This window comes from Macrobrachium nipponense, chromosome 10, assembly GCF_015104395.2.
Source record: "Macrobrachium nipponense isolate FS-2020 chromosome 10, ASM1510439v2, whole genome shotgun sequence".
Classification (NCBI taxonomy): Eukaryota; Metazoa; Arthropoda; class Malacostraca; order Decapoda; family Palaemonidae; genus Macrobrachium; species Macrobrachium nipponense.
This window is the reverse complement of record NC_087204.1, coordinates 44,162,228-44,184,394: the sequence shown is the minus strand read 5'-3', so window position 1 is coordinate 44,184,394 and position 22,167 is coordinate 44,162,228. Positions and strand designations below refer to the sequence as shown.

The following is a 22,167-nucleotide window of genomic DNA, read 5'->3' as shown; positions in this document are numbered from 1 at the left end:
TAATTAATTCTTGAATTAAAATATTAAATTAAATAAAAATATATTTATCAAGAAATTAAAATAATCAAACAAAATTCAAACTTAAGATATACTAAAGATTTACAAATGAAATGCAAGTAAATGGGAATTAATTCACAAGTGTTAAAGTGTGAAATTAAATCAAGGATGCAGTACTAAATCACGAAAGAGACGCTTGAATTAATCAAACAAAATGTAAATGCAAAAGCATGAAAACATAAAAATGTGTAAATGTAAAAAAATTTACCAAAATAAAAAATTGAAAAGATCTAAATAAACAGTTCAAATGAAAACAAAAGTACACACATGAAAAACAATGTAAAATAATGTAGCAATGTTATATTTTTAAGTAATGACTTAAATTGCCAAAATATACCTTTACCTTTCTACAGAATTGTTACCAAAAGATACCTTTCACAATATCTTCAGCAACTTTCATAAAACACACTATAGGCCTGTAACAGAACACCCTAATAAGCGCTATTGTGAGACAGACACTGTTATAACGGCATAGATTTCATAAATGTAATCGCATAAGAAATATTTGCATCTAACACTAAGAGTGACCAGGCAGAAAATCTTTTATGTTACTTTACAAATTAAAAATCCCACGATCAGGAGAGAGAGAACTAGCTCGTACGGTCTCTATAATAAGATTGAATATCAATTCTATCTTCAGTTCAAAAGCGCAAAACTCTAAATGACGACATGGAATGTTCTAGAAAGAAAGAAAATTAAGTCACTAACTGAAAATGCTTTACGAGATATTATGCAGAATCGCTTTGGGACCAGGACACAATAGTGACGTAATCGACTGAGGTACATTCTAGAAGCAGCTGATGGAATATTAACGGAAATATTGCCAATTTCCATGTGATTTGGATGAAAGACAAAGGTGAACCATATGCCTTCATACTTCACGTGGTTGCTGATATATATATATATATATATATATATATATATATATATTATATATATATATAATATATATAATAGATATAAGATATAGATATAGATATAGATATAGATATAGATAGATAGATAGATAGATAGATAGATAGATAGAAGCTCACGATGTTTCTTAAGTGATGGCAGGTTTACAAAACAAAACAAAGACCTCGAGTCTTCCTATCACTAAGTGACGACGAGTTATTCGCAACAAAGTCAACATGCGCTAATAACTGACTGATGAAAACTCGAACATCTGGATTGGACAAAGATCTCTCTTCTCATTTTATGTTATTCTAATCTTGAAATCTGACTCACAGTATTTACTACAATAACATATCAATAATGGGAGGGATATACATTTTACCATGCGATATTATAATAATACATACGTACATATGTGTGTGTGTGAGATAATTAGTTTGTTTATTTTGGGTGTATATAGCAACTTTCGGAGAAGAGAAGGGACCCACCATTGTTGATGTGACTGTATACTTCAACTTTGAAAGAGAAATTTATCATTTAACTCAAGAATGTCATCGTGTCAATAGCACTGACAAATAGAGGGCTTTCCATGGCTGAATAAGAAATTACTCCAGATGTGCAGCACCTTTTAAGCTGCCTGGGATCCAGTATACATAAATAGTAATTTTTGGAAGTTATGGATCCATGTAGAGTTGATTTGATCGGAGGAATTTTATGCCGCTTATGATGTGTCCAAAGTGGTCTTTTGGTGACAGTTTACTGTAGTATTTGGAAGAGAAAAGTATTCAAATACAGATAACTTCATAAAAGTGGTCCCCTTAGAACCGAATACAGAATGCGACCTACGTTTATGGGAAGTCGAGGCTGAAGACTGGAAAGCGTGAAAGAAACCAACATTTGCCAGTTTGCTATCAAGATATGTCGCATGGTCATGGAATTCAGATCTTGAACCACTCAATAAGAAGAGTTAATTGAAAATGTGTTATTATATCTGGTATTATGCTACTCGGAACACTATAAGACTCAGGAGTTTAATGAATAGGTCACTAAACTCTTTGATTTTCTTATGTTACTCCCCTCCAAAAGTTTAAAAGTACTGAATTTCTTATGTCACCTGTACCACGCTATTTTGAAAAGTTTGAAAATGTTCTCTGTCTTTAGGAAATTTTATTTTGATCGTCTGACTCTATTCGTTTATGCCTCACCAATATCATAACTATGAGAAATAAATTATGGAAAACTCTTCTTTAGTTATGTTTTATCCAATTGATATTAGTTTGAATGCTGTTTTATCTTAAGAGTTTCATTATTGAATGATGTTAATTATGATTTCATCACCCCCAGAGTTATTTATTGTATTTATTTTCTGTTCCTGTGCACTTCAAGATTTAGAAAATTCGTAACTGAACGCTGCACTTTTATACTTGCTAATAAAGCTTGAATAAGCTGCAGTACTACTTTGTTCCTCGATAATGTGCATTTTGAATCAACTTTTCATTTATAATATGCAATTAATTTTCGTTGTTTCAGGACCCTGTTCCTGTCGAAAGTTGGACTGGTGTCAAGAATGGATCGGTAATTCCTCCACCATGCCCTCAAATACCATTTATTGCAGCTACATTGAGGACTCCAAGATATATTGGAAATGAAGACTGTTTATATTTAAGCATATTTACCAACAAGGTAAGTTACAGTTTTGGAAAAATTGATGTATAAAATCAGATGAATTTTGAAAGAACAAAACGCATCATTTGACTAGTCAGAAGAACTTCCAATTGTCGTGACTTTCGTGCAAGTACCTTCATTATGATGTCTTTTCCTTCCCTGCAGCCAAACGAAGAAGCCGCTGCCTTACCAGTGATGGTTTTTATTCACGGGGGAGCCTTTTTTTCTGGCGGTATCGACCGATATTCCCCATACGTTCTCATGAATGAAGACATTGTATTCGTTCTTATTCAGTATAGGCTTGGAATTCTAGGTGGGTATTTGTTTTTCTGTTTGCACAACACACCCGTGTATATGCGCATGCGCTGTGCACTATTGTGTATAGACTTGAAAACATATGCATGCACCGAAAAAACATATGACTTTAATGCCCTTATACAGCCATTCCCTTAAGTAGCTGTAAGAAAATTGGACTAATCTGCTATAATAAAAATTTTTGAATAATCTGAGCAAAGCGTAGTGTGTCCACACAGGTTTTCTGTCCACCGAAGATGACGTCATCCCAGGGAACTTTGGTATGAAGGACCAAGTGTTAGCTCTGCAGTGGATACAAGAGAATATTCATCATTTTGGTGGCGATAAAACTCGTGTCACTATATTTGGAGAAAGCGCTGGTGGGGCTTCTGTCCATTTTCATGTTCTTTCGCCTTATTCCAAAGGTATGGTAAAGCTAAAACTGAAATTAATTAATATGTTCCTTGATGAAGACAAACTGTGGTTCTATGGCATGTTTATAGTTAAGAACATTATTTTCTTTTAAGGTTGACTCTGTAAATCAATCAATCAGTAAGTAATGTCAAACAAAAATAGATACCGATAATTTCTTCTTAATTCGTCAAGAAATTAGTAATTTTACAGGTGGATTTCTCCTCTCTAGCTAGATGAGGTTAGGAATTACAGTGTTCCTGACAGACCTTCTTTTTGATTAATGTCAAACTTTATTTTCTTTCCTCTCACAGGGCTTTTTTCAACGGGTATTATGCAGTCGGGAACATTATTTAGCCCTTGGGCTATGGGGGGTGCCTTTAGAGAAGTGGCCACGTACACTGGAAAACGGTTCAATTGTTATGGCATGAGCGCGCCCAGTGACCAGTCCAGCGAATCTCTTCTTTCTTGTCTTCAAAGGGTTGATGTTGTTAATCTCACTCTCAGCCTTCAGGATCACATTGTAAGTATTTATGTCATAAGTGAATTTGATCATAGTAAATTTAGAACATTAAGAGAAGAGTATCAGTGAGATCATAATTGTTTTTAACATATAATTTTATAATTTAGTATTTACAGTAATAGTATTGTACCATTGTGTGTTTTAAAGCAAGTCATCAGGTCATGGATCTCTGTTATAGGTTCAAAACCAGACCTATGAACATGAACAATAACTCTCAGGCCTGCATACCGCCAAACATTTTTAATGGCAACCAAGAAATAGCATCATTGTTGAACAAACCGTTTTATTTATCATGTTTAGCTACTTTGGTGTTTCCGAGAGCATTGGTTAGCGAGAGTTTTGAAAACACGTTTAGCAAATATGATTTTTCCAGCCGTGCTTAGCTTTATGTAAACAAAACAGACGATTATAAAGGCAAAGCCATCTTTTTCTGTTCCTAGAGAGGAATTTTAAATAAAGATCACTATAAGAGAGCAATTTTAATCTCTTTGAGGAAAAAAATTGTTCTTAAATGAAGGACATAATAAAAACACCTGCCAAATCAATAGGCATTCGTTTTCAATAGTGTGCTTGTCATGGAAAGGCTACTAAATGTTATTATGGTCTTACCTGATAAGGTAACATTATTTCATGCAAATTCATGGGGACATACAATATTTTTCATTCATTCCAATGTTTGCCAGTTATCATATTGTGCATGAATGACTAATATCTAGTAAACATTTGGTATGAGAAACAGTAGTATTCATTTTCGTCTTTTTCGTACCTGATATGCACATACTCATTTTCTTAGAGATCCAGAAGGTGTTACAGTCAATTGGTCAATTGATATGATGCAACGGGGGGAAGCGAGCCTGTGATCTACTTCATAGTTACTGTTAAGAGAAGTAGCAGTGTGATTTGAAGCAAATATATCCGTGAGCAGCAGCGAGAATATATGAATGGGCTAGAGTGTGATTTATTCAAATTCACAGACGAGTGGTGTGGGATCTGATGGCGTTAATCTAGTAGGATAGTAATGTCAGGAAGGCATTGGCTGTTGAGAGAGGAGTTAGTGGTCAAAATGCACCAAATACTAGAGAGTGGAATACGCGTGATGAATGGAACCTCCAACAAATAGGAGCCTTTACCTACAGGTAAGCCCCTCAAAGGGAAAAAGTCTTCATAGCACACATTGTGGGGAGGTGGACTCTGTTTGAGCGATGTTTGCAGTTTCATGGAGATGGCTGGAGAGGATTTGGGTCTATAAAATCTAAGTTAGTATTTGGGAGGGACAGTAACTGGGCAATTCTTAATGGGTGTCAGAAGATTGCTTGCAGTGGAGAAGGGAGATATTTTGTATATCATCAACTACTTTCATATCTCTTTCCCTGCAATGAGAGAGAGAGAGAGAGAGAGAGAGAGAGATTACAAATATTTTATATACCCCGGTTAGTGACGTGACCTCGTTCTGATACATCCCATTACGGCCGGCAGAATTTCTTCATGTTCTTCTATGTGGATCCTAGGCTTTGTAGAGACATGGTTATCAAAAAAGTGTGACGAAATCGAGAAGTTAGGAGGGCATTGTGGTTATTATCGTGGTAAAATGTGACCAGCAGATTCTCTCTCTCTCGCTATATATATATATATATATATATATATATATATATATATATATATATATATATATATATATATATATATATATATATATTTGTTACGAAGTGCCAAGTATCTGGTTACCTTGCATCAATTATTACCTCACCAAAAGCCAAACACACCTGAACCCTCATAACACGTTTAAACGACTGAATACACTAAAGGCAACAGTGATCCCTTAACACTTACCAGTATTGCAGAAAATCAGACTAAGTTCATCAAAAACAGGTGGTGAGGTAATCTTGTAAAAGTAATTAAATTAATCAAAGGGCATCACTCCATCAACAACTTTCAAACTCTAAGTATTTTTCCCTGATTTCAGAAGTCTAAGTACTTCCCTGGTTCTAAGTCACTTCAATTAAATTGAAGGAAAGCAAATCAATTACCACTCTATGTTTCTACCTAACATAAATATAGTCATAATTATATATATATTTATACTGGTGTAAGATAAAGAAAACACTTATAAAAATTTTAAATACAAAAATTTATTATTAAATTCAAAATTTATAAGTGAAATTCACAATATCAGGGAAAATTACTGTTACTTGAAAACAAAGTAAAAGTTTAATTAATTCTTGAATCAAATTAAGTAAAATTAAATCAAAATTAATTTATCACAAAATTCAAGAAAATTAATTCAATCAAAATTCAAAAGTGTTAGGCAATAATTGAAAATTTGAAATTAATTCACAAGTGCTAAACAATATAAAACTTGAAAAGAATTCTAAGTAAATGCAAATAAATTCACAAGTGTTAAATTTAATTAATGTGCAATGATAAAGCAATGAAAATAAACTAAGTCAATTAAAATGGTGAATGCAAATGAAAATATAAAACAAAAAGACACACTTCAATAAGAAAATGAATAAATGCACAAACAATGGAACAGACACAACACAAGAAATATCAGCAATGTGTAAAAGTGTAAATCTTTTTCATAACACTAACCAACAGTTTTTACCAAACCTCTTAACAGACAACAGTTCCTATCAATTATTAGTTAAACACACTCCTTATCCATTATTAGTTATTCACTGTTCCTAACAATTATTAGTTGCAACTAATAAAAATATAACACACTTTACCTTTTTTGGTATACCAACTTCTTTTCTTCTCTTGTAAATTACACTTTCACAAAAAACAAGGCGCCGTTACGAAATGTTTGTTCAGATTCCACAAAAGAAATTAAATAAACTAAATAAATTCTAAGAAATATCAAATATACAATTCTCACAATATGAGTGACCAAATTTACGTTACGTTAATTTAATCTCGATGTAGAGTGAGAGAGAGAGAGAGCGAGAGAGAGAGAGGGAGATCTAACTGCCTCGAGGTCTTAAGATCGAATGAAAATCTCTTCCTTTATGGAAATGACAGAGCAGATGTCTCAAAACGTTCTAGGCACGAAAGCTTCTCGAAAGTTCTGAAATCTGACGCAATCTTACACACACAATGTGCAACATCCACGTGGGACTTGACAAAGATATACGCGTACAAGACAAGACTGCTCAACAGATACGTACCCGATTGAAACGGAGGGTAAACGATAATTAAGATTGACATGTTTTTTATGACAACGAGCTCGCTATCAAACGCGCTGACAGAGCAGGGACGTAAACGGATCTCGCAGACTCTAATTTTAAAGTGCTGACATAAAAGTTAAACATTTGCAGCTTTGAAAAGACAAGGATCTCTACTCTTTACGTTATATATATATTCTTTTACAAGACGTAAATGCGAAATCTGAACACACATTTTAAAACATCCTATTCTAAGCTATCTAGGAATCTGAAAAAATGTTATACAATCTACAAGACATTTCAAAGAGGGGAAAACATGCATTTTGAAAGTAGCAAATATAATATATAATAATATATATATATATATATATATATAAATCTAACATATATCATATATATATATATATATATATATATATATATATATATTATATGCTGGTATTTTAGTAATGCATATTTCCTCTCTTGAATGTATGAAATGTTATATATAGAGTTTTGCAACATTTTCTCAGATTCCTTAGCTAGCTTAGAGTTAGAGGATGTCTAAAATGTATGTTCAGATTTCGCATAACATAATTTAAAAGTATGTAACATAGTATGAAAAGAAAGAGAGAGAGATTAACTTTGTCCGTTCAAAGCTAGAGTTGTTTCCTATTATGTCATTGCTTCGAGTTTAAGAGACCCTAAAGTCTCTGCTTTGTTTTCCAAACCTGTCAACACGTTTGATTAGAGATCTCGAGATCTCCGTTGTAGCTCGGATTCCTGTCTTCACGTCTGATAGGGACTTTTGCTTCGATCGAGTAACTCTTTGTTGAGCGTGTTCATGACTCGTTTCATACGCGTACATCTTTGGCGAAACCACATGTAGATTTTACAATTTCTCTGTAAAGTTACGTCATATTAGAAGCTTCTAGAAGGATTGCATCATCTTTTGCATGCCCAAAATGTTTTGTGTGAAATCCACTGCCCAGCTCCCGTGCAAAATGAAAGCAGACATTACAGACTTTGAAGCCCTGGCGTTCAGACATCTCTCTCTCTCTCTCTCTCTCGCCATACTTCATATTGACGTAATGAAATTGGTCACTTGTAACTTGTAGATTTCAGATTTGAGATTTCTTAGAGTTATTTAGTATTATTTAGTGCTTTTTGTGGAATCTGAATAAACATTGTACAAGTGTGTAACGGCGCCTTTTATTTTCATTTGAGAAATATTGTGTGGTGAAATTGTGAAACTAGCTGCAGCAGAAAGAAAATTGATACCAAGGTAAAGTGTTATATTATTATTAGTTGTAACTAATAGTTACAATGGTTTAGAGAACTAATAGTTACATTGGTTTGAGTGAAATTAATTAAATTTTTACACATTGCAAATTTTCGTGTTTTGTATTTGTTTCATTTTTTTCTTATTGAAGTGTTTATTTTTTCGTGCATTATCCATTTTTTATTTTTGAAGTGTCTGTTTTTATTTTATATTCTATGTTGTTGGTGCTTTTTTGCAATTTTGGTATTTTCCACATTTTTCTGTGTTTTCATTTGCATTCACAATTTGATGAACTTAGTTGTTTTCATTAATTAATCGTTGCACATTTAATTGAATTTAACACTTGTGAATTAATTTGCATTTACTTAGAATTCTTTTCAAGTTTCATTGTTGTTTAGCACTTGTAAATTGATTTCCACATTTTAATTATTGCCTAACACTTTTGAATTTCAATTGAATTAATTTTCTTGAATTTTGTGATAAATTGATTTTTATTTAATTTTACTTAATTAATTCAAGAATTAATTAAACTTTGCTTTGTTTTCAAGTAACAGTAATTTTCACTGATATTGTGAATTTCACTTTTAAATTTTGAGTTTAATAATAAATTTTTGTATTTAAAATTTTTATAAGTGTTTTCTTTTACACCAATATATTTATATGATTTGCTTAGGTAGAAACATAGCGTAGTAATTGAGCTGTTTTCCTTCAATTTACTTGAAGTGAGTTAGAACCAGGGAAGTACTTAGACTTCTGAAATCAGAGAAATACTTAGACTTTTAAAGTTGTTGATGGAGTGATCCCCTTTAATTAATTTAATTACTTACAAGATTACCTCACACCTGTTTTAATGAACTTAGTCTGATTTTCTGCAATACTGGTAAGTTGTTTAAGGGATCACTTTTGCCTTTAGAGTATTCAGTCATTTAGTACCTGTGATGAAGGTTCAGGTGTCTGGCTGTTGTGAGGTAACAATTAATGAATGATAAGTGAAGTAACCAGATACTTGGCACTTTGTCACAATATATATATACTGTGACGAAGTGGCCAAGAGTATCTGGTCTGGACACCGTTAATACTTGGGGGAAAGTGGCCAAAGATCTGGGTCTGGACACCATTAATATTTATTAACCCAAATTGCCAAGTATCTGGTTACTACACTTACCATTTGTACTTGTTAGAGCAAAAGAGACTTTTATTCCTGGGTCTGGGACACTTTTTATACTTGGGGCACAGTTTGATCAAGTACTTGGTTATTGATTACCTCACTACAGCCAGACACCTGACCCCTCATCACAAATACTAAACGACTGAATACTCTAACGGTGACAGTGATCCCTTATAGAACTTAACCGTCAAGAAAACAATCAGTCTAAGTTCATTAAAATAGATGTGAGGCAATCTTAATTAAAGGGCATCACTCCTTCTGCTATTTCAAATCTAAGTATTTCCTGATTCTGATTCATTTGAGGGAAACGGCACAATTACTACTCTATGTTTCGACCTAAACGAAAATAAAGTATAATACTGGTGGTATAATAAAATGCTCATATAAATTTTAGATACAAAAATTTATTTCTAAATTCAAAATTTATAAGTGAAATTCACAATCTCAGGGAAATTGTTATCACTCGAAAACAAAAGTTTAATTAATTCTTGAATTAATTATTAAACAAAATTAAATAAAAGTTTACGAAGAAAATTAATTAAATTTAATTAAATTATAAAGCAATAATTAATTTTGAAATGAAATTTTATTAAATACAAATTAATTCACAAGTGTTAGAGTCAAAGAGTTACACAACAAAATATTATTCAGACTAATTAAACACAATAAAGAAAATGCACAATATGAAAACAATTAAAGCATTGACAGTACAAACATTAAGCATATAAAATGGACATGTCAAAAGAACAAAACAAAAGAAAAATGCATAAAAATAATAATTTTATCCAAACACTGTAAAATAAAACCTCGAAGTGCACTTCAAAACATTTGTAAAATACCTTTATATGCAGTTGCAACTTCTCACTCAAAAAGAAAGGCCTGTAACAATCTTCAACATCTTCAACACTTTCGTGGGCGCCTTCACAAAACCAATAATAATAACACTATGCTCAGATTCCACAAACAACACATACATTAAGACAATTATTGAGTGACCAGCTCATATATAAATGTGAGTTACATTACGTTAATGAAACAGTCTCACGAATGAGTAAGCGAGAGAGATTTGAGAGAGAGATATTCCTCCCTAACGCACGCAGCCAGGGATCAGAATCGAATGAATGCCCTTCCTCTTACTGCGTATCTTATGGCGTACATATATTCGTGAAAAAGGCATACCAGGGTGAATGGGACCCCTTAGTTGCGCAATGTGTTCAAGACATAAACATAGTTTGATCATCTCCAGGTACAGCTAACCACATACGAGTCGATAAGCCCTCTTTCGATAAATTAAAAGGGATGAGAGTTAATTTATTAATTGCCTTCTATAGGGACCTTGTTCTCTGTTGCGTCGCGAACATGATCGACCAAATGATTAGAAAACAAACAATCTAACTCCGTGGTTTGAAGTACTGAATGATGGAGTTGTCCTCACAGCCAGAACAAACCTCCTCTCTCTTTCACTCTATTTGCTTTGAAAGTACGCATATGTTACATTTCATCAATGAATTATACATTATTTAAACATATTATCTTTAAAAATGGGAATCTGAACATAAAAACTTACATTCTACATCATACACAGCTTCTGGGAGGAATTATCTGTACTACAAAAGCCATCATATAATGATACATACATGCATACATACATAGTATATATCTTACAAGTGTGTAATGTTAGTGAATCACATATCATGTCTTGCTTGGAGACGGGCTGATCTGTAGGGGTAGGTTTCTTGAGTGAAGGAATTTGGTATGTAAGCGGTTTAACCGAGACCACTCGTCTTGTCGTCAAGCATGTACATTTGTTTGTACGGATGTTACAGGTCTAATAGACCAGGGCACTTGCGAAAGTCACATTCCTTTTGGTGAGAAGAAAGAGGTCAGTTGGTACACGTCAGGTGTCGGGAGAGAAAACCCCCATCGTAAAGATGGGTTCTATTCCATGGTACTAGAGACGGGATTCTCTAACCTGACTAATATAATGAACCTATTGACATTTTGGGTCTGGGAGTGAATTCTTAGTCAGGAGGGTAGAGTGATAACTTACTAGTTTTCTTTATGGGCAGATTTGGGTTTTTGTCACTATGACTTTATAATCATTTTGTTCTATTCTATATTCATCTGCTTTGGGTAATAAATAGTATATTTTTATACTTACGTGATCTTAATAGCCTAATGACATGTTTGCAGACAGAGGGCACCATTGACAACAGGTAAGGGTTTCCAATTTGTGTACCTTTAATGAAAGGGTGGTAAGATATACATACATACATACATACCATTTTTAAGTTGAATAAACGCATTCACTGATGACTCAGAGATGTGCTTCTCAAAACATGTCTCTGTGTTTAAAAGAATGGAATAATTTTTCTGTTCTTTAGGTTATGAAAATATTGTATGCAAGATATGAACTGTAGAGATGTAGAAAACAATGGCCACACTGCATTGTTGTTGTATATATATGTATATAAATATGCATAATATAAATATATATATTTGTATGTATGTATGCATGTTTGTTTGCATGTGTGTGTAGATAGACAATTAGATAGACAGATGCTTGTATCTGTACTTTTCCTGTAAAAAAAATCGAGATATTTCGATTTCACTTTGAAGATTTTTCATGTATTTGAATCGCTTCGTATTCGTTTAAATCCTTCAGCTTCAAGGATCCACTGTTCTATTAGTATTTCATAATGTAGTTTATACATTCACCATATCACACAACAAAGCAACAAAAAACAGTACTTTAATCTCGAAAGGCGCCAGCGCCTCTGAAATACAGACTTGGCGTGTGACGTGATGCTGTGCACCTAAAGATTTCGAATGAGTTTCTTCTCTAATATCACTATAGTATGTTAGAAACTCTGGAATCTTTACTTAGTTTGTCCTTTCTGTGTAACTTTATTACTGTTCTTTTTATGTCTCAGCATCAGATGTCTTGTAAAATACATTTATAACCGTTAAATGACTTGCCCGTTTGTTCCACTGGAAAAGAAGATTTATTGAAATGACATTGTGATATTTTAATTACTGTGCACCGCCTTTTTTCCCTTCAGCACTGGAACTTCAATCCTGTCCTTATGGGTCCAAGAGTGGACGGGGATTATTTACCAGAAGAACCAGAAATCCTGGTGAAGGAAGGCCGGTACAACAAAGTCAACCTTATTTCAGGTGTTACGTCCCACGAAGGAGCCCTCTTTGTCTTTCGTGAGTATACGAAGTTTGCGTTTAAAAATGATTAGTTATTGGTGTCGTAGATTTTTATATAGGTTTATGACTTTTAACATTGCTCTGGGGTAACTCTTCTTTTCTTCATTCATATTTGTTGCAGTATAATCTTTCCTATGATCCCCTTCTTATTTTATTATCATCTGTTATGCTTCCTTAACACTTTGCAGTTCTATCACAACTAATGAATATGTATTAGTCTTTTTGCTTTTGCGAAAAACTGTTTGGTTTTTCCTTACGACTGTCATTCGTAAGTAATTCTGGTTCCTTCTTTCTCCTATGTGATATCTTAGTAGAGTGGCTCTTCTTAAATTAAAGGAGATGATTCAAACGGATAAGTTGAAAAAGGTACAACAACTTTATTCTCTAACTCCATAATAAGAGAGACAGTTTGGTCGGGAGACCGATATGTTTGATCGCTAGAAATGAACTACCATATTAGAGCATCACGTTGATAGCGAAACATTAGCTATCTCAGCGATTCACATAAAAACATACGTAGTCCGCCGGCTCGGAAGTTACAAGTTTCCGGCGTAGGTTAACAGGTCAACCGTTTCCCATGGAAGGCGTGTTGAAAAAGATAGACAATATACAACATGCTGACATATCAAACAAACCTAAATCAGGCTACTGCAGACATCGCATTGCGTAATCTAGATCTGCCTTGGTCACGTAGGACCCTCCTAATGCCAATGACCTCAGGTCATGGGTTTTTATTTACAGATTATGTAATTCTAAAATGTATTTATTACATTAGGCTCGGACAGCTACCATTCAAGCCTTGAATAACAAAAGTTACTTTAAACATGGTTTCTTAGGAGCGTGCTCGTAACATATGTTTAGGTATAAACATAAGTGATTAAATGCATAAAAAGGTTCTGTTACATACCCTTTTGGACATATTCATAAACAAAGATAAATGCATGGAAAATCTAGATCCATGGTTTGGTAATAATAATGATTAGGTACCCAAAAATAATCAAAAGGTAAAAAATCAAAAGATTAACGTGTATACATGATTATTATGATAATAGTTAACCTGATTAAGAATAGTGGTTACTGATAGATTACAACATGATCATGGATAATTGTTAAAGAGTACTTGTCACTCTTTGTAATAGGTAATATAATGGTACAATTGATAATAGTATAATTGTATAATAGTATAATTGTATAATAGTATAATTGTGCACAGATTAATATATAGGGCTGGTATATTTTATTAGGTGCCCAAAAAATACCTGTAGGAGTATATTAATGTATAATATTGGGCTATAATATTTTATTAGGTGCCCGGGAGATACTTTAACTGTTCAAATGCAAAGGCGTGAGTCTTTCTTGTCCTACATTTTTGCCAGCATACAGACCGCTTTTCACACACAACACAATTCCAGACAATTTTCCTAGGCACAAAATGAAATGGCCAGTTTCAAGCGGCCCTAAACTCAAACGACTTGAGTGTAACGGGTACGTCATCTGGACGGGACAATACGTTTCCTTGGAGATCCTTCTGTGTACGCCTCAGCCTACGCCAAGCAAAGATGTTGACGGCGATAACCAATATGGCCGTCACGCTGAACACGGCCAGCAGAACGTAGTAACGAAGATTTTCTCCACCTGCATAAGTTGGTGACGCGTGGTTCATCTCAGCCAGTTGCGTCAAATGATGAGCCACCCGCGCGTTGTATGGGCGAGGTAGTGATGGGATAATAGTAGACGCCCAAGTATAGTTCGCAAAATACGCCTTCTCACGTATTATCGTGTTGATCCCTCTGACGGTGTAGTTCGTAGATGTCCCCGTACAACCATCAGCTGCTACAAAGATTGGGGAATGGGCGGTGGTCCCGTCCGGGCATACGACGTGGAAACCGTCTTTGTCGTATCGGATCCAGGAGCCATTATTCATTCTGTAATTGAATTTATTACTGTAAAAGGGATAAAGTTTCTTCAGACAACCTTCGCGTGTATGAGAGAGAGAGCGTTTAGCACTATGCTAACTCACATGAATCCGTTGATATAGGATAGAATTCAAAAGAGTCAGCTGTACAAATTTTATTATTCATGGCTTCTGAACAGTGAGTGAGTTTATCTAAGTCTTTAATGACTGTAAATGATTTCCTATCAGAAGAAATCAGAACATACCCCATCAAATTGGATATTACTGGACTTGAGTTATTCGTCATGAAAGTAGGAAACGGTGCTATTTTGTATGATTGCCAAGCATCGGAAGAATCAAAAGGTATGGTGATCATAATCCTGTAATTTTCAACGCTGACTGATATTAGGCTATAATAGAACTCTATTTTATGGGCGTCTAATAAAGGAATATAACCTAGTTTCTCCCGTCCGTTCTCCAAAGTTAACGTCAGATCTTTAATAGGCATGAGGTGTGGAGATAACACACCCTTTGTCGCTAACGTAATAGCTTCTACATAGTCTCTTTATTTCTCAATAAAATGTGATATTTTCACACGGATATGATCTATTTTCGAACTATAGTAAGCTAACGTAGCCAGCAAATGTTGAACTTCCATAATCTGATCGATATTATTTGAATGTTCGTTTACCAAACTCATTATTTGATTGATTGAGGATAACTGGCTGCAAAGTTCAGACAAAGCTAATTCGGTTTTGTGTTGCAAAAACTCATTCTTTTATTTTGATTATTTATCTTAAGGCGATTTGAAATTCCTAAGCCTAGATTCGCAACAGATCCCAAGATGTTTAGTCCAGCCAGAATAAGCGGGTTGCGGCGTTCGAGATTATTGTGCCGCACAGGCCACATCAGCAAGTCACGAGCAAGTTCCTCTGCCTCAGCGGTTTTATTTTGTATGTCATAAGACAACATTTCCGCGACGCTTAGGGTTTGAGCTAGCGAAATCCCTGAGTTAGCATGAAAATTACGTTGGTGCATTTCCTTAAGCGAAATGGCAAACCTCATCAGGTCATTCTTTAAGTTAGGACGTCATCTTCAGGTAAAAAATATGGCCTGCATATCCACTTCTATGACTATATACTCGACACTATAAAAATGTCGTCTGTTCTCTCGATAATCGAGCCATGATTAAATTCTATTTCTTTCGTCTTAGCGCTCTTTCCATACAACAAAGATGTCTGAACACACAATATCACTCCTAACAAAATAACAGATTCATTTTTGAAAAACTGCAATGAGTAAAATATATGTAATAACTCGTGTAAAAGAATAGTTTAATACAAATATGATATATATATATATATAAGGGGGCAAATTATTATACAAGTTTCATAAATACAACCATTTTTTCCCTCACTCCATCTACCTTTCTTTAGATTCTGATATGTGCCAATGGAAACTATTCTCATATCAGTGGGTTTGGATACATTTTGAACCCTAAATCTATTGGCCGTTAATATTTCTAAAATGTTAAACGGGCCTTCAAACTTAGGCGTCAGTTTATAATTTAAACCTTTACGTACGTATACTTGTATGTATACCTGATCGCCCACGGCATAGTTCTAGTGGCTTAGCTATTTTATCATGATTTCTTTTCATTATAATTGTGCGTTCTTCTAGATTCTTACGAAGTATATTATATCGACTTATGCTTGCATCCATAACATCCTTTAGAGGATTTGATAAATTAGTTGTAGGCGTTAATACATGAAAGGTGTTCTAGCTGGGATACCGTTACAAATGCCTCGTGCGGTGTCATTTTAATAGACGCATGATACGAGTGATTAAGTGTGCTTAGTACCGCAGGTATGGCAATGTCCCAGTTGGGGTCTGCCCCCCCTAAGGTGACCCTTAAAATATTTAAAACCTTACGATTTGCCCTTTCCACTAGCCCATTAGACTCTGGATGATAGATCATGGTATTGGTTTTCTTTATGCAAAGGAATTCGCACAAGGAGTTAAGGAAATGATTATTGAACTCCCCGCCCGAGTCTGATATAAGGTGTGGTGGAATTCCATGTTTACAAATGGTAGCACTCGTAAAACTTTCTAGCGCACTCGACTGCGGTTTGTGTTTTTAGCGCTATCAGTTCTGTATATCGAGTCAAAGCATCTATGATTACTAGGAGGTGCTTATTTCCTCTGTCTGACTTGTAAAATCCTGTTAATAAATCTAAGTGTACTCTTTCAAAGGGTTGATTTGGCACGGGGTAAGCCCCTAGGCTGACAGGTGTCTTCGTGTGCCCTTTGTATTCTTGACAAGTGCGACAATTTGCTATGTGCTTTTTTATATCTGTAAGCATCGTATGCCAATAAAATAAGGATTTGGCTTTCTGTGACATTAGGGAATAACCCGGGTGTCCATGCAGTGGATTTTCATGCAACCATTTTAAGACAGTGGGTATGAGTGAGATAGGTATCACCACCTGGTTGTTATTCAACTGTGGTGTGTTGCGGGTTTTCCTCGTCACGGATCTACACAGGATATTATCTTTGATGATATAATTCTGCTGCTTATACTTTATATATTCCTTTTTCTTCGGATTTCCGTTTAACGCAATGATGATTTTTTCTATTTGCGGATCTTTTCTGTTCAGATATAGTTTTAACAATGGGCATGGAGGTTGAGATATCTATTAATTCAGCTAATGGCTCGGTACAAGATGAAGAGGGGTTGGTTGCGTGATAATGCGTCAGCAATGATATTTGCTTTCCCAGGTAAATACCCGATCCTCGGCGCCAAAGTCCTGGATGATCATGTGCCACCGAGTTCGCTTAGGGCTGTGACTAAAGCCTTTAAAGAAGTCGGTTAGGGGCTTATGATCAGTGAGAACCTTGACGGGATAACCGTATATTATAAATTTAAAATGCACGAGTGAATTAACAATAGCGAGCCCTTCCTTGTCTATTACTGCATATTTACTTTCTGAAGGTCTCAGTTTACGTGAATAAAAAGCTATAGGGAAAAACTGTTTATCATATTGTTGAAGCAATACCCCACCTACTCCTAGGTCTGAGGCGTCTGTTGCTATGAAGAATTCCTTACCGAAGTCAGGAAATTTCAAGATAGGAGAACTCACACAGTTCATCTTTCAATTTATCGAACGCCTGTTGATGATTTTCAGACCATATGAAATCTATGCCCTTTTTTATAAGATCGGTTAGGGGAGCGGCTATGATGGAGTAGTTCCTAATGAACCTCCGTAATATCCGCTACAAGCCTAAAAATTGCTGTATTCCCTTGACGTTAGTAGGTATCGGGAAGTTACGGATAGCCGATACCTTATCATGGACTACTTTAAGACCTTCACTAGACACCGTGAAACCTAAATAGACTAGTTCTGTTTTAAAAAATTCACACTTACTTATCTTTACCCTTAAATTATGCTGCCTTAGTCTTTGTAGCACTAACTCTAATTTACGTAGATGTTCTTCTAAGGTATTGGAAACGATTACTAGGTCGTCCATGCAGGCATGTAGGATATCTCCTAACAAGTCTCCAAACACAATGTTTATCATTCTAGTAAAAGTTATGGGAGCACAACGTAAACCAAAAGGCATACGCAAAAAATTCATAATGTCCCCTGGCTGTGCTGAGGCAGTGTATGGGATACTCTCTTCTTCCAACAGAATCGATGAAAGCCTTTTAGTAGGTCCAAGCTGGTGAAAATAAAATTTGTTCTGACCTAGTAGAGATAGAATATCGTCAGTACATGGTACTGGGAATCGGTCAGGGATTGTTTCTTCATTTAAGCGACGAAAATCGACGCATATCCGCAAGTTCGATCTTTTTTTCGGTACTACTATTAACGGAAAATTATAAGGGCTGTTTGATTTCCTAATGACTCCTTCTTTTAGCATTTACCTACTTCCTCAGTTATCTCATTCTGAAATTTCTTAGGAAGTCGGTACGAAGGTACATAGATTACTTTCTGTTTGTCCTTGAGCCTTATTTGACATCCGTTTTTCCTAAGGTTCCATCCGTAGTGGAAAAAACATCATGATATTCAGTTAAAAGATTCAAAAATTTCTGCTGAATTTCTTCTTCTTGAATGTCCTTATTGATGTTCTTATAGATTGCAAAAGGGATTCATCCGCAACTGATTGAGCGTGATTTATCTCAGCTAACGGTAAGAATGCGATGTTTATAAACTTCCGCATCCAAGATAGTGATTTTGTGATTACTAAAGTGGTATTCAAATGATTACAGACTTCGATGTGACATTGTTGTTGTGAGCTGACTGTATAATGGCTTGTGTGACGGATAATCCGTGTGTTTTCAGAGTTTCGGAAAGGATTAACATTTCAGATCCTGGCAAGGTTTTCTTTACACGCACTAATATGTTCGAAGTTACGTTCGGCTCGAGAGTTTGCGTGCAAGCTGATATTACGGGCGAGCGAGAGTTCTGTTGGGTCGCATGTATTATTTCTTGGTTCATGAGACAAGTGATTGGTTCTTCAATATAAGTGACTACTCTGTCTGTCTCTTTATTATCTAAAACTGATTTTAGGGTATTAGAAGACTTATAGAATTTTCCTTTGATATACACGCCGTGTTTTGCAGGTGCTAAGGTAATATTTTGAGTGCCCATAGACGGGTATCCGATAATTACTGCGGGATACATATTAATGTTTTGTACAACAATAAAGGTATCGGAAAACGTGCGCTTACCGACCTTGTACTGAACATGAGTTACTCCTACCACATTTAATTCATTATTTCCTATGCCTGAGAGTCTTATTCCGGACTTCTCTATAGGGAAGTTTGAAAAGAGTAAATGGTGAGTCCTTAAATCCATGATATTACGTGGACTACCAGAATCAAAGAACAAAGTAAATGACTCATGGTCCAAATTTACTGCATGTAAGGTTGGTCGTTAACTCGTCTTGACTAATAATTGCATGAATTTGTTGCAAATCTACGGGCGGGAACCTGCACCGATTTTTTTGGATTCGGCCGTGTGTTTCATAGGAAAATCGATTGCTCACAATGATCTGATAAATGATTAAAACTGATTATTTGATACAAAAGATGTTGATATTGATGACCCCAACATCGTCCTCTCCCCCTTGGAGCGAACTACGTGGTATTTGCTTTGTTTAGCACACCTTGAAAATTCGCTTGACCTTGCAAGTTCTGGCTAGACGGCCCAGGAACAGAGGTACCTGAAGCACGATTTGTTTGTTTCTGCTGTTGAGCAGCATTGCCGTTTGCTTGTTTCTTTTATAGTACTGAGGACCCTTCTTTTTATTTGCACTGGCAACTGGTTGCGTGTTTGTAGGATTCTGCTGTTGATTCCGCGAGTAGCAACGATTATATGAATGAGTGGAACTATTATGTATTGAACAAAAATGCGTCCGACAGTCTGAAATCATGTGGCCTGGTCGTTTACAGTTATAACAAACCATCCCTGCAACTTGATTATTATTATGTAACACGTTTACTTGTTGTGGCTTATTCTCCTTTTTTGCAAAAACTTGAGTGAGCGAAGGATCTAGGTCGGTACATTTAGACATGTGTTTTTTGATTTGTTTATACACATCTAATTCTGTACTGCTGGGCTGCAATTTTTTGTCAAAACACCGCACTAAAGCTTCAGGCAACATTGCGGTAATGCTCGTGAGGTAAATTAGACGGATAAAATCTTTCACGGCGATTCTGGCACTCGTAACCCACCCGGAGTTACTTAAACTAACTTGATATTCATTTAGCCGGTCGGCAATTAGCGCCGCCCGCTCGACAACATTAAGCTGAGTCATGGAGGCTTGGTTAAGGATATTTCTCAATGCCAATACTACATCTAAAGCCTCTTCACCCCCATACACGGCATGTAACCTGATTTTGAACTCGTCCCATGTAGTCGCCTCTTGGAAAGAAACACCCCTTAGATATGCACTTGCGTCTCCTTTAGCAAAGTCTATGAAGCTTTTGGCTTCCTGTAATTGTACAGCTGGGTCTGTGATGCTTTTTGCATTTAAATGAGCGTCTACAGAGAGATCCATCCTCAACATTTTGAGGCAGGAACCTATTGACCCGACCTTGAAAAGGGACAATTGCTGACCTTGCGCTCACGAGAGTCACCACATTCGGGTTGCCAGCCGGAGTAGTTGCCATGTTCACTTTTACTTTTTTCTTATCACTTCTATTCCTTGCGGTCCCTATCAAAATATCTATAAGAGTAACCACTCGACCACTACGTAAACGCATATGCAATATACTGTATAAATGTGTTATAAGTAATAGGAAAAATAAAATCCCCAAAAGATACAGAACTACAGAATAATTTGATAAAAATATTATACGGAGAATTCCTGCAAGAAACGATTAGCAACAACGAGAAGAAAAAAAAAATCTGCGGGCGAGAACTCGTAGTTGAAGATTGATTCTGTAATGAAGGAAGATTAAGATGGCGAACAACTCACCCCCAGAATACTGGACGATCGACTCCTGATGAACAACACTTCACTGAGGAAAAACCTGAATAGATAAAATTGTACTTAGCTCTGGATATGCTGAAGGATTGTTTGACATGGGATGACGTCACAGTTCCTGTCGTCTTCGCGTCGGAAGTCGTGATGACGTCACGGTCTCTCTCTGGCTCACGTTGCATGAAGAAGTCCAAGATTGATGACGTCACAGCCTCCTTCCTCGCGTTGCTTCCTCTTGGCCTACTCTTTGCGTCCTTGCTAGTGATCGCGCGTTGTTTTCTTTATGTGTTTTCTTCTTTCTGTTGATGTTCGATGCTGCTCTCGTCCGGTGTTGATTCTCGGAGATATGTGACAACAGTCACTCAAACGTCGATGTTGGTGCTTGTATTCTTCTCGATGAAGGACATATCTTCGTCTTCATAAAATGTTGCGTTGATTGAAGATCCCGTTTCCTCTGTTTAGTATTGATTTTGTAGGTGGAAGTTGGTTATTGCAGTTCTTCGGTCGGCTGATATGGGTCTTGTTAATCTTATTCTTCGTCAAAAGCTGCCACCAAATATTAGTCTTTTCGCTTTTGCGAAAGACTGTTTGGTTTTTCCTTACGACTGTCATTCGTAAGTAATTCTGGTTCCTTCTTTCTCCTATGTGATATCTTAGTAGAGTGGTTCTTCTTAAATTAAAGGAGATGATTCAAACGGATAAGTTGAAAAAGGTACAACAACTTTATTCTGTAACTCCATAATAAGAGAGACAGTTTGGTCGGGAGACCGATATGTTTGATCGCTAGAAATGAACTACCATATTAGAGCATCACGTTGATAGCGAAATATTAGCTATCTCAGCGATTCACATAAAAACATACGTAGTCCGCCGGCTCGGAAGTTACAAGTTTCCGGCGTAGGTTAACAGGTCAACCGCTTCCCATGGAAGGCGTGTTGAAAAAGATAGACAATATACAACATGCTGACATATCAAACAAACCTAAATCAGGCTACTGCAGACATCGCATAGCGTAATCTAGATCTGCCTTGGTCATGTAGGACCCTCCTAATGCCAATGACCTCAGGTCATGGGTTTTTATTTACAGATTATGTAATTCTAAAATGTATTTATTACATATGCAATGCATTT

The 22,167-nt window shown here is 35.7% G+C and overlaps 1 protein-coding gene across 1 annotated transcript in view; it reads left to right on the top strand.

Annotated features, from left to right (window-relative positions):
* Positions 1–22,167, top strand: part of LOC135223961 (juvenile hormone esterase-like) — a 39,433-nt gene that overhangs the window by 8,843 nt on the left and 8,423 nt on the right. Inside the window, exons 2-6 of the mRNA XM_064262883.1 lie at positions 2,482–2,634; positions 2,782–2,929; positions 3,150–3,335; positions 3,636–3,844; positions 12,500–12,650. Coding sequence (XP_064118953.1) covers positions 2,482–2,634; positions 2,782–2,929; positions 3,150–3,335; positions 3,636–3,844; positions 12,500–12,650 — 847 coding nt within the window. The remainder of the gene's footprint in view (positions 1–2,481; positions 2,635–2,781; positions 2,930–3,149; positions 3,336–3,635; positions 3,845–12,499; positions 12,651–22,167) is intronic.